The sequence below is a fragment of the Melanerpes formicivorus genome, unplaced genomic scaffold (genome assembly GCF_026170545.1).
Source record: "Melanerpes formicivorus ecotype bairdi unplaced genomic scaffold, bMelFor1.0.p_v2 SCAF_29, whole genome shotgun sequence".
NCBI classification, from domain to species: domain Eukaryota; kingdom Metazoa; phylum Chordata; class Aves; order Piciformes; family Picidae; genus Melanerpes; species Melanerpes formicivorus.
Window position 1 is genome coordinate 5,408,464 of NW_027142381.1, and position 15,603 is coordinate 5,424,066.

The 15,603-nt window shown below is 49.8% G+C and overlaps 1 protein-coding gene and 1 long non-coding RNA gene across 8 annotated transcripts in view; one reads left to right on the plus strand and one right to left on the minus strand.

The window, feature by feature from the left end:
• TPST1 (tyrosylprotein sulfotransferase 1) overlaps positions 1 to 15,603 on the minus strand; it is a 53,254-nt gene that overhangs the window by 23,530 nt on the left and 14,121 nt on the right. For 4 of the 7 annotated variants that reach the window (XM_068154661.1, XM_068154657.1, XM_068154662.1 and 1 more), the window contains one exon: positions 2,757 to 3,700. In XM_068154661.1, the coding sequence (XP_068010762.1) occupies positions 2,757 to 3,601 (845 nt within the window). In that variant the 5' untranslated portion in view covers positions 3,602 to 3,700. Of the gene's footprint in view, positions 1 to 2,756; positions 3,701 to 10,560; positions 10,804 to 11,005; positions 11,190 to 11,978; positions 12,084 to 15,603 lie in introns of those variants that run through there. The other 3 variants (XM_068154660.1, XM_068154659.1, XM_068154658.1) reach the window with 3 other exon arrangements.
• Positions 11,360 to 14,055, plus strand: LOC137449296 (uncharacterized). Its single transcript, XR_010989347.1, has 3 exons — positions 11,360 to 12,143; positions 13,015 to 13,104; positions 13,474 to 14,055. It is a non-coding gene; the product is annotated as an uncharacterized lncRNA (long non-coding RNA).

Genomic DNA, 15,603 nt, shown 5'->3' on the forward strand with positions numbered 1-15,603 from the left:
GTCAGGAGAAGACTTTCCTACTCACTTGTCTGAGATCTGAACATTTGATTAAAAAATAAAGCCTCCTTCCACTTTGCACCATCCATTTCCTCGATTTTTAGAGACATGAACAAGTGTGGTCAACTCCTCACAGCCCATTCCACCAGACTCAGCCAGAAGGGAGGCTGTAGCCAGGAAAGGGCTGGTCTCTTCTCCCAGGCAACCAGCACCAGAACAAGAGGACACAGTCTCAAGCTGCACCAGGGGAAGTTTAGGCTGGAGGTGAGGAGAAAGTTATTCCCAGAGAGAGTTGTAAGCTGTTGGAATGTGCTGCCCAGGGAGATGGTGGAGTCACCATCCCTGGAGGTGTTCAGGAGGGGACTGGACATGGCACTTGGTGCCATGGTTTAGCAGTCATGAGGTCTTGGGTGACAGGTTGGACTTGATGATCTCCAGAGGTCCCTTCCAGCCCCTAACACTGGGAGGCAGTGGTGGTGGCTGTGCTTTTTCAGTGGGAATGGTGGTGTAAGACCTTCAGGTTGTAAACAAACACCCATTACCTGGCATTCAGGTTTGTAGTGACTAATGGTTTTAGGCTTTGCCTGAAATTGTAGTGCCCTGCACCAGACTAGAAAATTCACACAGTCATTTCCCTGGGGGTTAAATAAACATTTCCCCCTTTGTATTTCTCCAAATTGCCAGTTTTAAGAGAATGGACTGACTCTGTACCCAGCACTTGGCCAGCCCACACTGATTGCTATGCAAGGTGCCACTATTACACTTGGCCAGTGATGAAGATCAAAAAAAGCCCAGAAGCCATGGAATTTAGCTGGGCCATGCCTTGCTGCTGGAAGATTAAACAAGACAGTCTGGTAGAGCTATCTTCCAACAGCAAAAACAGGAAGAGATTCCAACATTCCCACCTTCCCCCTCTCAATGTAAAGATCAGCCAGCTTCTGTATTTCAGCTGCTCAGCTGTCAACAGTGGCAGAGAAACCAGAGAAGTTTAGCTGGAGAATTAACAGCCCTTTCCCCTTCCCCCCTCACACTACCTGTCTAGTTTTTCTATGCAAAGCTAGGTTTTGGGTTCTGAAAGTACCTAGCTCAGGTGCACAGATGACACAAGGGACTACTGAGAGCTCTGCTTACAAGAAGGTTAATTCCATTCAAAATGCTTGTCCCTTTAGGAGCACATGCCAAAGAGGAGAGCAGGCCAGCTCTGCTTTCTATTCTGTTGGAACAGTTTCTCAGGTTTCCTGGAAGAGTATGTTCTTGGCAAATGCAACCCAAGGGCCATGCTTGCATTGACAACAATGCTCAAGTTCCTGAAATCAAATGGGTGATCTAAGATGAGTAACACCAGTCTGGATAAAACAGTCCAGCTTGATTTTGGAGCACAGAGAAAAGCACAGCTGTATTGGAACTCCAGGCTGATTCCAGACCTCCAAATTGAAGTTGAATTGACCATGAGTGAAGAGTTCATTCACATGTGTGGGACAGTTGTTTACAGCAGCCATCTGAGACTGCAGATTATTGATTCATGGATTCACAGAATGGTTTGGAAGGGACCCTGAGGATACTCCAGTTCCCACTCCCCTGCCATGGCCAGGGACACCTGTCTCTAGATCAGGTTGCTCAAAGCCTTATCCAACCTGAACTTGACCACCTCCAGGGAGGGGGCAGCCACAACCTCCCTGGGCAACCTGTTCCAGTGTCTCACCACCCTTACTGTAAAGAATTTCTTCCTAACATCCAATCTAAATCTGCCCTCCTCCAGCTTCAATCCCTTCCCTCTCATGCCATCCATATAAGCCCTAGTAAAAAGTCCTTTCTTGTAGCCCCCTCAAGTACTGGAAGGCCACTATTAGGTCTCACCAGAGCCTTTTCTTCTCCAGACTAAACAGCCCCAACTCTCTCAGCCTGTGCCCACAGGGGAGGTTCTCCAGCCCTCTGATCATCTTCATGGCTCTCCTCTGAGCCCACTCTGGCAGCTCCATGTCCCTCTTATGCTGGGGGCACAGAACTGGATGCAGTGCTCCAGGTGGGGCCTCAGCAGAGCAGAGGAGCAGAATCACCTCCCTCATCCTGCTGCTCACACTGCTCTGGATGCAGCCTGGGACATGGTAGCCTTCTGGGCTGCAAGTGACCATTGCCAGCTCATAGTGAGTTTATCATCAACTAAGTTGTTCTCCTCAAGACTGCTCTCAAGCCACTCCTCACCCAGCCTGGATTTGTGCTTGGGTTTGCCCCAACCCAGGTGCAGGACCTCGCACTTGGCCTTGTTGAACTTCATGAGGCTGGCTTGGGTCAAGCTCTCAAGCCTGTCCAAGTCCCTCTGGATGGCCTCCCATCCCTCCAGCATGTCAACCAGAGCACACAGTTTATTTTCCAGACAATCTGCATCATAACTCATCTTCCTGAGACATCACTAGCTACTTAAAAACTGAGACCAAGTTACAACTTGTCTTTTATATGCTCTATGGTTTATATGCTGCATGGTTTAGGTTGGATGCTAGGAAGAAGTTCTTCATGGAAGGAGTGATTGGCTATTGGAATGTGCTGCCCAGGGGGGTGGTGGAGTCACCATCACTGGAGGTGTTCAGTAAGAGACTGGATGGGGTGCTTGGTGCCATGGTTTAGTTGATTAGATGGTGTTGGATGATAGGTTGGACTCGATCTCAAAGGTCTTTTCCAACCTGGTCTATTCTATTCTATTCTAAATGCACTACTGTACCTGTTAGGAGAGCAGAAGGGAAAGGAGGGATGCTCATACTCACTTTGAAAGAGAAACACCCCCTGCTTTTCCAATCATTTCTTCATGGTGCAGCACTGCTTGGTTCCATGGGATGTGAAGGAACTTTAAGAGAGTTCTCATCCACCTCTCAGGATGCAAGACAAGCTGTTCATAATGCACCAGCATACACCTCTCAAACCCAACCTCCATGCACTGGTTGTACATCGTTTCTATGGCCCGATTCCACTTGGTCAAGCAGTCCCTGTAGCTGTTCAGGTCAAACCCAGCTATTGTCACTTTTCTAGAGATCATGGAGTGCACAGAGGCACGCCCATCCCGTACCATCAGAAGAAATTTGGCATTGGGGAAAATTCTGGCAAGATAAGTTAAGGACTTCAAAGCAAAAGGATCTTTGTTACACAAATAGGGAGCAGGCTCCCCGTGCTTGACGATGATTTCCAACAAAAAGGCCTGCATGGCTGAGTCCAGCACCTCATCTGTGACCCCAGCTTCATCCAGTCTGATCTTCTCTTTGCTTGACCTAGCCCACATCTGCTTGACTGCCAGGATCCGGGGGATCACCCTCGTCTCCTCTCCACACCGAATGTCGGGATGAGCATCCAGCATGGCACGCATTAAGGTGGTGCCGCTTCGAGGTACTCCCCCAATAAATATTAAAGGCATGTCTTTGTTGTAGGCAAAGCTTTTGGTGGCATTCCCACTGGGGGCAGTTCTTGCTGTGCTCCTCAGGCTTTCCACCCTGGCCGGCTGGCTGCGCTCCTCTATGCGGTGGTGGCACTCCATAGCGTGCTGGCCCAAATAGAACACTGTCGCTGAACTGATCACCAGACAGGCCAACAGCAAGTTCTGTTTCAGCTTTCCAACCATTTTGATGAAGATTGTCACTTCAAACCAAAGAGGCCTTCTATTTCAAGGGGTCTTCTAGTTCACGTGCCATGGGAAACCCAATCCGAAATAAATTAAGGTCTGGCAAGGTGGAAAAAGAAAACAGAGTAAGAATCTCTCCAGGGCTTTAAGAGCTACCACAACCAATCAACAAATGGAACACCTGACAGCATTTAATGAAGCTGTTACCTCCCAGGGTTGTGTTAAGATCAGTAAATGCAAACTCTAAACACGACCAGCCCACAGTAAAAAGCCTTTTGGTTTACCCACAGAAGCAACACAGAAGGTAAGGAGATTCATCACAACAGTTATCATTGAAGTTCTCAGAGACACTTTAAAGAACATATCTGAAAGACTTCAACCTCTGGATGGCTGTGGTTAAACTGTGTAAAGGAGAATAATGGCTTTGTAAAGTCATTATTCAGATGGGGCTCTACACATTAAAACACAAATACTGTGTCCAGTTCTGGGCCTCTCTGTTTGGGAAAGATGTTGACTTGCTGGAAGGTGTCCAGAGAAGGGCAACAAAGCTGGGGAGGGGTCTGGAGCACAGCCCTGTGAGGAGAGGCTGAGGGAGCTGGGGTTGCTTAGCCTGGAGAAGAGGAAGCTCAGAGGAGACCTTATTGCTGTCTACAACTCCCTGAAGGGAGGTTGTAGCCAGGTGGGGGTTGGTCTCTTCTCCCAGGCAGCCAGCACCAGAACAAGAGGACACAGTCTCAAGCTGCACCAGGGGAGGTTTAGGCTGGAGGTTAGGAAGAAGTTCTTCCTAGAAAGAGTGATTGCCCATTGGAATGTGCTGCCCAGGGAGGTGGTGGAGTCACCATCACTGGAGGTGTTTAGGAAGAGACTGGATGGGTGCTTGGTGCCATGGTTTAGTTGATTACGTAGTGTTAGATGTTAGGCTGGACTCAATCTCAAAGGTCTCTTCCAACCTGGTCAATTCTATTCTAAATAATTAAGAAGCCATTCTTCTTTATTTGAGGTTTTACAGCAAAAGATGACCAAAAAAACTGACCCCTCTGAGCCAAAGTCACCAGGATGAAAAGGACAACCCCCACAAATCATGCTAGAAATAATGAAGAATTGCAGTACAGGCTTGCTGAGTGACAGGCTCAGTGTCTGCACACTGACTGCATCACCTCCTGCTTTGTTTGAAATGCTCCATTTCCTTCACAGGATTTTTAGAGGATAGGAAAAGACATTTCACAGCTACACATCAGCCCTGACAGTGCCCAATTTTTGATCAAGGCCTTCAAGCAATGAATTAAACAGATATAGTTTGCAGCAGCGAGAGAAAGGGAAACATCAACTCCCCTTCAAGGGAAGCTTTGATTAAAGAAGTGCACAGTCATTAAGAAGCACAAACAATGCAGGATTAAAGTTGCCCCAGATCAAAACTAAGATCAGCCTTGATTTAAATAAGAACCACCACAACAAAATCAGTCAACCCATGTTGACTTCATAATATCATAGTATCATAGTATCAGTCAGGGTTGGAAGGGACCACAAGGATCAGCTAGTTCCAACCCCCCTGCCATGGGCAGGGACACCCCACACTAGATCAGCCTGGCCAGAGCCTCATCCAGCCTGGGCTTAAACACCTCCAGGGATGGGGCCTCAATCACCTCCCTGGACAACCCATTCCAGGGCTTCACCACTCTCATGGGGAAGAACTTCCTCCTCACATCCAGCCTGAATCTCCCCACCTCCAGCTTCATTCCATTCCCCCTAGTCCTATCACTACCTGAGATCCTGAGCAGTCCCTCCCCAGCCTTCCTGTAGGCCCCCTTCAGATACTGGAAGGCCACAATTAGGTCACCTCGGAGCCTTCTCTTCTCCAGACTGAACAGCCCCAACTCCCTCAGTCTGTCCTCATAGGAGAGGTGCTCCAGCCCTCTGATCATCCCTGTGGCCCTTCTCTGGACACATTACAGCACCTCCACATCCCTCTTGTCTGCATGCTAAAAGGAACAAAGTCACAGCAATTTAAGTGGAGGCCATCTGAAGAGTGCCCAGAGAGAAAATCAAGATCATGCCCAGCACCACAAGTCAGAAAGTCTCTCTCCTGAACAGATTCAGCGTGCAGACCTAGCTGGCAGTTAGGGAAGGGGAAACTCTTCTGCTGAAAGCTAGCAAGTAGGACACATAATCTCTTTAAAGGCTTTAAATACAGTGAAGATTTAGTTCAGTCAGAGCTCTGATTCAAGAGAAGAGTTAACACAAACAGACTTGCAAATATTTACACTTCCTCCAATCCCTAACGGTATTCAGCTTGAGCAAATTCCATGAGAGTCATTTCCTCAGAAAGAGAGGGGGGAAAAAAAAAACCCAAATCCTCAAAACTAGGAGAAAATCTCCACCTTCCAAACTAAAAGTAGCCCTGGTAGACACTAATGTTCACCACATGCAGAAGTTAGGCTTTTCACTAGTGATGAGCTCCTATCAAGGCAGAGAAAGCTCTTCCCAGAGAGAGTCGTTTGTCATTGGAATGTGCTGCCCAGGGAGGTGGTGGAGTCCCCATCCCTGGAGGTGTTCAAGAGGAGATTGGATGTGGCACTTAGTGCCATGGTCTAGTCATGAGGTCTGTGGTGACAGGTTGGATGATCTTTGAGGTCTCTTCCAACCTTGGTGATTCTGTTTCACCCTTATTATGTGTTATTAGGGTATCACTTAAACCCCAAGCAACAAAACAAAGCCCAGCACCAGCCCTCAGGACCAAACCAAGTATGGAAGGAGAGCCTGTGGGCTGCAGCCTGAAACCCTCAATTCACAGGTTGGTAAAGCAGAAAGATGACTCAGTCCCAGCATCATTCCAGCTGTGAGTGCAAACAAGCCTTGCAGTCCCCAAGCAGGCTTCCTGTGCCTAGAAAACCAACAAAACCCCATCCACGGGGCAGCAAGCCTCCACACCAATCAACCACAAATACTTCAGTTTCATGCAGTTAACTTTTCTTGGTTAAGTCCAAGAATGCCAAAGGCTCCAAGATCATGAAGAGCTGCTATTAAGCTCTCCTAAAACCTTCCGTACTGGGGGGATTTTGGCCCTGTGTTGTTGGTGGTTGGGTTTTGGTTGGTTGTTTGGTTGTTTTTCTGTGTGGGTTTTTTGTTGTTGTTTGCTTCTTGGGGGTTTTGGGGTTTGTGTTTTGGGGTTTTTGTTGGTTGGTTTGGGGCTTTTGTTTGCTTGGGGTTTTTTATTGTTGTTGTTGTTGCCTTCATTTTAGTTTTTTGGTGGTGGTGTTTCAGTCTGGTTTTGCCTGGAAGCAACAAACAGAGCATGCAGCCTCCACAACCTGTGGCAAGACCTGGGCTTTGTCTTTGAGGAAACCAAACAGAGGAGCAGGAAGAAGCAGCCCCTCTCAACAAACTGATCTCTTCCACAAGCCAGAAAACTCCCTTCTGTGCCTGAAGTTCCATACAAAGCTCTCTGGGACAAGCATGACAAAGTAAGTTACTGCCCTTCTAGAAGGTTGCAGATCAACCCCACCTCCTCCCTCCTCTACATGACTAAGTGCTCTGGATCACATCTGTCAACCTGAAGGATTATGATGCTGCTGGTGCTCTGCTGTGAACAGTAACTAAATTGATAGCACTTAAAAGAATCACAACAGGGCAATCTGCAACCCCCTGTCAGCACTGAAGCAGAGCTGTGAAAAATGGTGGCATTTTCACCCACTGTGACTAGAGAAGAGCCAAGTGCCACTCACCTAAAAGCAGACAGCTCTTCATACAACATACCCCAACCCCCCCCAAAAAAAAGCTAACCCCCCCCAAATAACCACTAAAACAAGACAATCCCTTCATAAACACAACACAGTCCTAAGCTGAGGAAGCTGAAGATGACTACAAGGGTAGAGGTGGCCTTTAGCAGTTAGTTTGAAATGACTAAACTGAATTCCTAGAAAAGAGAGGCACCTGGAGCTCAAAGACACCCACCCCAAAGTCACCTTCTACAAGTCTCAGTAGGAAAAAAATGCAGCTAAGCAGAAATATATCAAACTGAGTATTACTCCCAGAAAAGTCAGCCCCATGAGTCAGCCCCAAGATGATGTTAGCAAAGCAAAAATGATTGCTTTGTTTCCTCCTTTCTGCACACATGAATTCTCTCCCCCTCTCTCCTCCCCTCCCCCTGCACACTCCAGGTCAAGACCTTTTTCCTCAAGTTCATCCAAAAAAACATTGAAGATTTTCAGCCTAGTCAAAAGGCAACTCATTCATTTGTGTTTTATGCTAGAACAGTTTGGCTTTTGTTGTTTTGTGAAGCATTCCCTGCCAGGGGAAAAAAGAGATGATCCATTACCACTAGTTACAAGCAAGCCTTGTAAGCTCTAAAGCTCAGACTTGCACTTTGGAGGCCAAAAGAGTGATGAACACCAGCCTTCTCATGTTCAACTGGGCAGCTTCCTGCAAGGCTAAATTAAAAGGACAGCAACCCTGGTGTTACCCAGCTCAAAGAACCAAAATCCCATATATATAAAGCATTATTCAGTGATTAGCTTGTTCTCTGCTTCCATCTCCTGAACTTCTAGCTCAGATTCTGATAAGCAGATCTCCTTCTAGGAAGAACAAGTACAGTAGTACTGCTTAGCCTTTTGTGGAGTCAAGCTTGTTCCTGCACTTGTTCATCACTGGGTTTGATTTCAGCACTTCTGGAGAGCTTTGCCTGGAGGGAAGACTGCATTCAGCTCTATTCCACAGGTCATTAGGCTTCACACCTGAGCTGGAAAGCAGGAACAAGACAGAGGTGAAGGGAAGAATGCCAGAGCTGATTCTATTGCAAAGTTCTCTTTCCCCTCACCATCCATTTACACTTCATCCACAAGTCCTCCTAAGGTGTCCTGATGACTTTCTCTTCCTCCTAATGCAGCCTACTCAACTCCTTAGTCTCTGGGGCTACAACACACAAACACATCCCGAAAGACTTCATGCAGGAGACACCAAAATATAGACTGCAGAACTAGAATACTCCCAGTTCAGAGATGCTTTCAGTCAGACCAAAACATCCAAAGCTTCTGGTATACACCTGCAGAGGAAATGAATTTTAAAGTAGCAAGATAGCTAAGTGGAATGGAAAAAAAATCTTAAGATGTTATCTGCTGTCACCTTCCTCTCTGCTGTCACCTTCTTCTCTGCTCTTGACTAGAGAAGGAGAAATGAAAGTACTGCCAGGATTTAAAAAGCAAATGTCCATCACATCAGTATCTTCCTTACCTCTTCTTGCACCTTTCATTTTTCCTCTGTAAAACTAAACACTGGAAAGGCAGCAGATACCAGGAACTCTTAAGAATCATTTTCAAAGCAACATATGTTTAGAAGACTGGAGGCAATATATTCCTTAGAGGAAGTTTTCTATTAAGCTCATCAAATAACCCCAGTGAGAAGCCCCTGCAGACACTCTTAGTCCTTCAGCAGTCCTAAATGGAAGTTAAAGAAAGGAATTCCATAAACCCATTTCCTTCAATGAACTGGTTTGTTTCTGGTCATTCATGTGTGCTGACCACAAAGAAGATTGCATAGGGAAGCCAGCACTTACATGGTAATGGTATAGCACAGCACCAAGGAACACAACTGAAATATTCACAGCACACCACTTCAAGAAGCTCTCCAAACCATCCTAGGCTCATTTAGGAGATTGTCCCCAAAATCATTTGGGATTTGGGAAGCATTTTTATGCCTTGAAAGCAGCGTTTGCACAATCCCCTTAATGATTTCCCCCAAGACCAGGTATCATTTCTTACTTACCACTCACATAACAGAGCCTGAGAGAGCAATGTCAACGTACAGCACAAGCAAGCAAACCCCAAGCAAAATATTTAGCAAGGTCAGAAAACCAAGAAGCTCTGAGTGCCAAGTCCACCTTTAGCTTTTTAAGCCATCATAGCTCTCACTCCTGCAGCTGCTTTCTCTAGTTCTCTCCCCCAATTTGCTATACAGCAAGGGGAAAAAAAAAGGATGACAAAATAGAATGACTAATTGTTATTCACCTGCACACACAAGAAAATAAACAGTAAGTCACCTGGCAGAAAGCATCTGGGATGCAAGACAGCTAAGGAGGCTTAGTGAAGCCTGTCTCCACGCTAAGCAGTTTGACAAGTGGCATGGCAAGACAGAGTCAGACAAAATTAATGAGGGAATGAAGATGTGTGAACAACATCCCCTTACAGTTCACGCTGTAGGAGCTACGGGGATGTTATTCACACGTTTGCAATCCCTTGAGCCTACGTTTTGCTTTAAATCTAAAGCACCAAATAACCTTCATGGCCACAGAGCTACCTGTAGCAGAGAGACAGCAAATTACCTGGATTTGCATACGGAATGGTCAAACAAAAGCCAGCATCACGTTCCCCGTTATGCAAGTATAAACTGTGTTCCTTAAGTACTACAACGCTGACTGGTGGAGAACAACCCAACAGAAGGAACTGAACACATACAGGCTTCTAGCTCTTTATGTTCAAAGCCAAACACAAAGAAAAATAGAGGAAAAATAGTCAGTAGCACTCTAAGAGCTGATGAACTGTTGCTCTGTGCACTTCTCTGTGTCTCCCGTGAGGGATTTCGGCACCCCCTTATACAATAAAGTACAAATAAATTCACGAATAATACTGAAAAGATAAAGACCTACCAAAAAAACACCCCAAAACCCTCTACACCGGACTGACCGTATCAAGCGGCTCCTTCCCGGAATATTACCAACAAGACCACTTCCAGCTAACAGAGATGCTGTTTACTGCGCTACCTCGTCGCCAGCACGCTTCCCCACGCCGTGCCAGCCGCTGTTAGCGGCTCTCGCCCCGTGCCTCCCCTCCCCACCGCAGGCATTTCCAGCCGCGCAGCGCCCGCAGCCAGCCGCCCCCGGCACAGCTCAGCCGCTGAACAAAGGCAACAGAGGCGCTGGGCGCTCCGCAGCTGAGTTAGCTCGCCCGGACGGAAACTTTCCCATTTACCCGGCTCGGATCCGCCTCACACCCCGCAACGGCACCGGCGGGAAGCAGCGAACCGGTCCCGTCGCGCATCCTCGGGAGCTCCCGCTTGTGGCTCCGGGACCCGCGGCGACGGCCGCAAAGCAGACTGCCCCGGCCAGCACGGTATGGTAGGGTACAGCTCTCCCAGCCGTTACCGGCGCCTAAATGGCAGAGTGCACCGCACCGCCACAGTGCCGACCAGATGCCAGCCGCCGGCTCAGGCCGCGGCCGACCCTAGCCCGGCCGACGAAGGCAACGCCTCCGGCAGGACCGGAGCCAGCCGAGCGCGGGGCGGGGCAGGGCGGAGCACGGCAGCTGCCGTCGGGGCAGTGCAAGTGGTGAGGAGGGTGAAGAGAACCGCGGCGCCCCAGGCCCGCCCCGCCGCAATCCTCTCGTCTCAGGTGCGCGGCGGGCAGCGGCTCCTCACCTGCGCTGCTGCCACCGCCCCCGCGTCGCGGCGGCCGCTGCCAGGGCTGGGCTAGAGCCGCGCAGCAGCACTGCAGCCCCTCCTCCGCCGCGGCTCCCCTCAGGCACCATCGCAGTGGGCTGGGGCTGGAACCCAGACCGGGACCGGGACCGGCTGCACCGCCTCCCCGAAGCCGCGCGGCTGCGGCTGCCATGGAAATCACAACCACGCCCTGATTGGTCGCGGGCCTCGATGTGTCGCGGGACGCGGTTCGTCCGGCGCTGTGGATTGACAGATGAGGGGTGGCACTTGGGGCGGGGCCTATAGTCGGGGGCGGGGCCATTAACCCCTGCGTGGGAGGCGGGAAACATCTGGAACGCGCAGCTGGAGCGGGCGGGAGCGCCACGTGAGCGCCTGGAGCAGCGTATCCTGGACAGCTGTGCCGGACAGATGTGGTAGCTGGGAACAGCTGGGTTCGTCATGGGTCTCCCCAGTCCTACCTGGCACTGCTAACACAGAACAGCAGCAGCTGGAACAGCTGGAATGTTACAAGAGGAAAAGCCTTTCTCGCGTGCTCCCCCCCAGCTTTGGTTCTTGCAGCTGAACCCATCCAAAACACACAGCCCCCTTGACTCCTGCCAAAGGGCGTTAAGTAACCATCACAGCCTCAGTGCCACCAGACCTGGAGAGCGCTCGGGCTGGCTGGAGACAGCTGGGCTGGGTGACAGCACCAGCAGCAAGACCTTGGTATAAAAAATGATGGAAAGCATCACGTGTGAGAACATCCCCTTCTAATCCTCAAAGCCCTGAAACGGAGCATGACGCAGTGTCCTGTCTCCCGGAGAGACGGTACAGATCCTGCGTGGCTGGGAGATAACCAGCTGGGCTCTGCCGTCATCCCGGCCTCCCCAGACACGGAGTGGCGCTGCCTGAGCATCAGGATGAGACAATTAACCACGGCCCATTACCCCACCTCTCAGCCCTCACAAAGCACCTGCCATAAAGCTCTGATGAGCTTGTCAGGATGTGGTTTCCACCGGCACCGATAAGCCAACGCTGCCTGGAGCTCCGATAGGGATGAGGGCTTGTCCTGCCTCCTGCTTCACATAGGTGATGAGCAGCATTGCTGTTGAGAGAGGAGAACCTGGTTGCAGCTCAGGTATGGTTTGTTTGCTGAGTTAAGTGGCAGCAGCTGTGTGAGCAGATGCCAATGATGAGGACAGTGACAAATGCCCTGGTGAAGCTGGAGAACTGTGTCCAGTTCTGGGCTCCCCAGTTCAAGAGAGATGGAAGTACTGGAGAGAGCCCAGCGAAGGGCTACAAGGATGACTCATGAGGAAAGGCACAGCCCTGGGGCTATCTAACCTGGCTAGGAGAAGGCTGTTTATAAATATCTGAAGGGTGGGTGTCAAGAGGGGACCTGTGATAGGACAAGAGGCAACAGGTACAAACTAGAACAGAAGAACTTCCACCTCAACATCAGGAAAAACGTCTTTACTGTGAGGGTGCTGGAGCCCTGCAGCAGGCTGCCCTGGGAGGCTGTGGAGTCTCCTTCTCTGGAGACTTAAAAAACCTACCCAGATGTGTTCCTGTGTGGCCTGCCCTAAGTGATGCCACTTTGGCAGGGGGCCTGAACTAGAGATGATCTCCAGAGGTCCCTTCCAACCCTTACCATTTTATGATTTGATGATTTCCATCATGGGAAATGCTCTGCCCTGTGAGAACAGCTGGACCTGGGGGTGTTCAAGAGGGGACTGGACATGGCACTTGGGGCCATGGTTTAGTAGTCAGGAGGTCCTGGGTGACAGGTTGGACTTGATGATCTTTGAGGTCTTTTCCAACCTTATTGATTCTATGACCTGATGATCTTGGAGCTCTTTTCCAACCTTAATGATTCTAAGACCCGAGTTTCAAGAGTACCTGACACCCCTAAAGCTTTCAGCTGTGCTTGGGGAGCTGCTGGGAGCACAGAGAAACCAGCAACTGCTTTCAGGTGGGATAATTCTCTTCTCTTTTCTTGCCTCTGACAGCTATTGACAGAGAATAAATGTCCCTGGCTCCCAATGCTGCTGGATTTGAAGCGACAATTTAAAGATGACACAGGCTGTGTCCTGTTTCCAGTAAGTTTGCCTCAATCCATTAACCAGCACTTTGCAGATCACTTTATTGGTTTTTCTTTTATGGCATCAGCTGTGACTCACACAGAGAGTCCCTTTTAAAGGCTTCCAATCTGTGGCAATCAAACCATGCCTCGGGGGGTGGGAAATGCTGTCCTCCAAGGGAAAGGGGGGAAAGCACAACACTGCTGGATGAAGCCCCACACTGAGCCCTTCTTTAATCAGCATTTCTCCAAGAGCCACAGATCATCAAATATTGGAGATCTGATAGGGATGAGGGCTTGTCCTGCCTCCTGCTTCACCCAGGTGATGAGCAGCATTGCTGTTGAGAGAGGAGAACCTGGTTGCAGCTCAGGTGTGATTTGTTTGCAGAGAGAGTTAAGTGGCAGCAGCTGTGTGAGCAGATCCCAACCATCAGGACCGTGACAAGTGCCCTGCTGAAGCTGGAGAACTGTAACTCATCAAATATTGCATCACCTGAAGTCTCAGTGCAGACAGAGCTTCTCTCCCAGCCCTGAAGTTGCCATTGCTGCTGGATAAACACCACCAGAAGCAGCAGCACTTAATTGTTCATCATTTGACAGTTGCCTTGGTGGCTTCTTCCTGTTTGGTTCCTTGGATCTCAGCAGTAATTCCTTCTCACCAGGATCTCAGCCTCGTGCATGGGATGAAGGATGAGCCCAGGACTGAAGCTGCAGCTCAGAGGGGGAACAAAGCTGGTGCTGCAGGACCACAGCCCAAGGTTTGAAGAGCTCCACGAGAAACAGGAGGAGGTTGTGGTGGCTGTGCCTGTTTTGTGTCTGGGTTTCCCTTGGCAGTGGTGTGGCTTTTGGTTGCTCCCACATTCTAAGGTCTAGAAGTGCCACACCACAGCTGGGACCACTGATGGGAGGAGGGAGAGCAGCCCTGAGTCCTGGTGCTATTCAGGAGCCTACATTAAACATTTTTTCCCCCCTGTTATTTCTGAGTGTGAGTGACAACCTAACCCAAACTCCTCCAGATCACTGCTATGGCAGAGGCCATCTGGACATCATTGCCTGGAGGGACCGAGCCCCATGGCTGCATCATGTGTCCAGGACACATCAGGGGTCTGGAGCAGCCAGAAGCCATCCTGCCTCAGGCAACGTGGGCTGTCACAGCTCCAGCAGCAGTGACAGATTGTGCTGCCTTACACTCATGCCTGCCCAGTGAGCAGCATCTTTCCTACCACATCATACAAGCTGCTGGGCCAGCATGTGAGCAAGCCAAGTCCCCAGTGGTGCTGCCCTGCCCTCTGCTAGCTGGAGGCTCTGTCACATTCAGACACCAAAATGGGTCATTTATTTCCCCTTCCCTGGGCTTCCCAGACAATGATTTTCCATCTCCACTCCTAAAAGTACTCCTGAATTCAACTCCAGCACGCTGCTCAAAAGCAAGAGAAAGCTTTCTAGTCCAGAGACCCTGGACCCACCTTCCCAATCCTAAAAATGCAGAGAATTTCTCTGTGGCTTTGCCCAGCTCACTCCCACAGCCCAGAGCGAGAAGGGCTGAGCTTGCTGGCTTAGGCACGTTCCTGCCAGATCTGCTAGATGTTGTTTTTCCTCGAGTGCCTCAGCAGCGATTGCACAACACCAGGATTCCCGCCTCGCCCAGGCAGGATCCCTCCTTCCCAAGAGGCAGAGGGGGGAGGGTTGGTGCTTGTGGCTTTCATCCCCAGGCTCACTAAAGGCAATTTGGAAATCCAAGGGGCTCAGCTGTTGCTTCTGCCCTGAAAAAAAGTTCCTTCTAACCTCTGTTGCAGAGGGGGATGGAGAGAGCCATCAGAGAAGGAACTGAGCAATTTGGAGGAGGATACTGATGTGATAAAGCACAAAGAAACCTGCCTAGATTGCAGTCTGCCCTGCACATCTGGGAAATTCATCTGACTTTTAGGGAGAAGTCATTCCCAAATCCCAAGCCTTGGGTCTGCCTGTGCTGCCTGTGCCCAGGGCAGTGCTGGGCATCATCCCTCCCCAGGCAACCCTGCTGAAGCACTCCTTTGGCTCTGTGTCCAAGACACACTTAAGTCAGCTCTGCTATCTCTGCCTTTATGAACACCACCAAACTGCCCTCTGACTAGGGGAGGAAGGGGACTTAACACCTCACTCCTCACTCACGAACTGCTTGGCACAGTCTTCAAGTTGCCATTGGGTGCCCTGGGCAAGGGAGAACCAAGGGGCAGCATCCCACTCCCTATCTCTTGTTCTTAGCCCCAGGGTGACTCTTTATTGCCCCAATCCCAGCAGAACCATGCTCTGTCACCAAGAAGGGATGGCCTTGCAGCTGCAGGCACCAGTTCTGGAAGGTTTAAGCCAAGATTATCAAAGTCAGGAGAAGGTGGCCTTTTCTTTAGGCAGCTACAACCTGACCTTAACCTGCCTGTGGCTCAGAGAGGATCGAGGCCATTTCTGTTCCAACCCTGCAAAGCAGCTCTCTGTGATTAACAGCTCCCTCTTCCCCCATCTCTGTCTGAGCTTGTGTCTG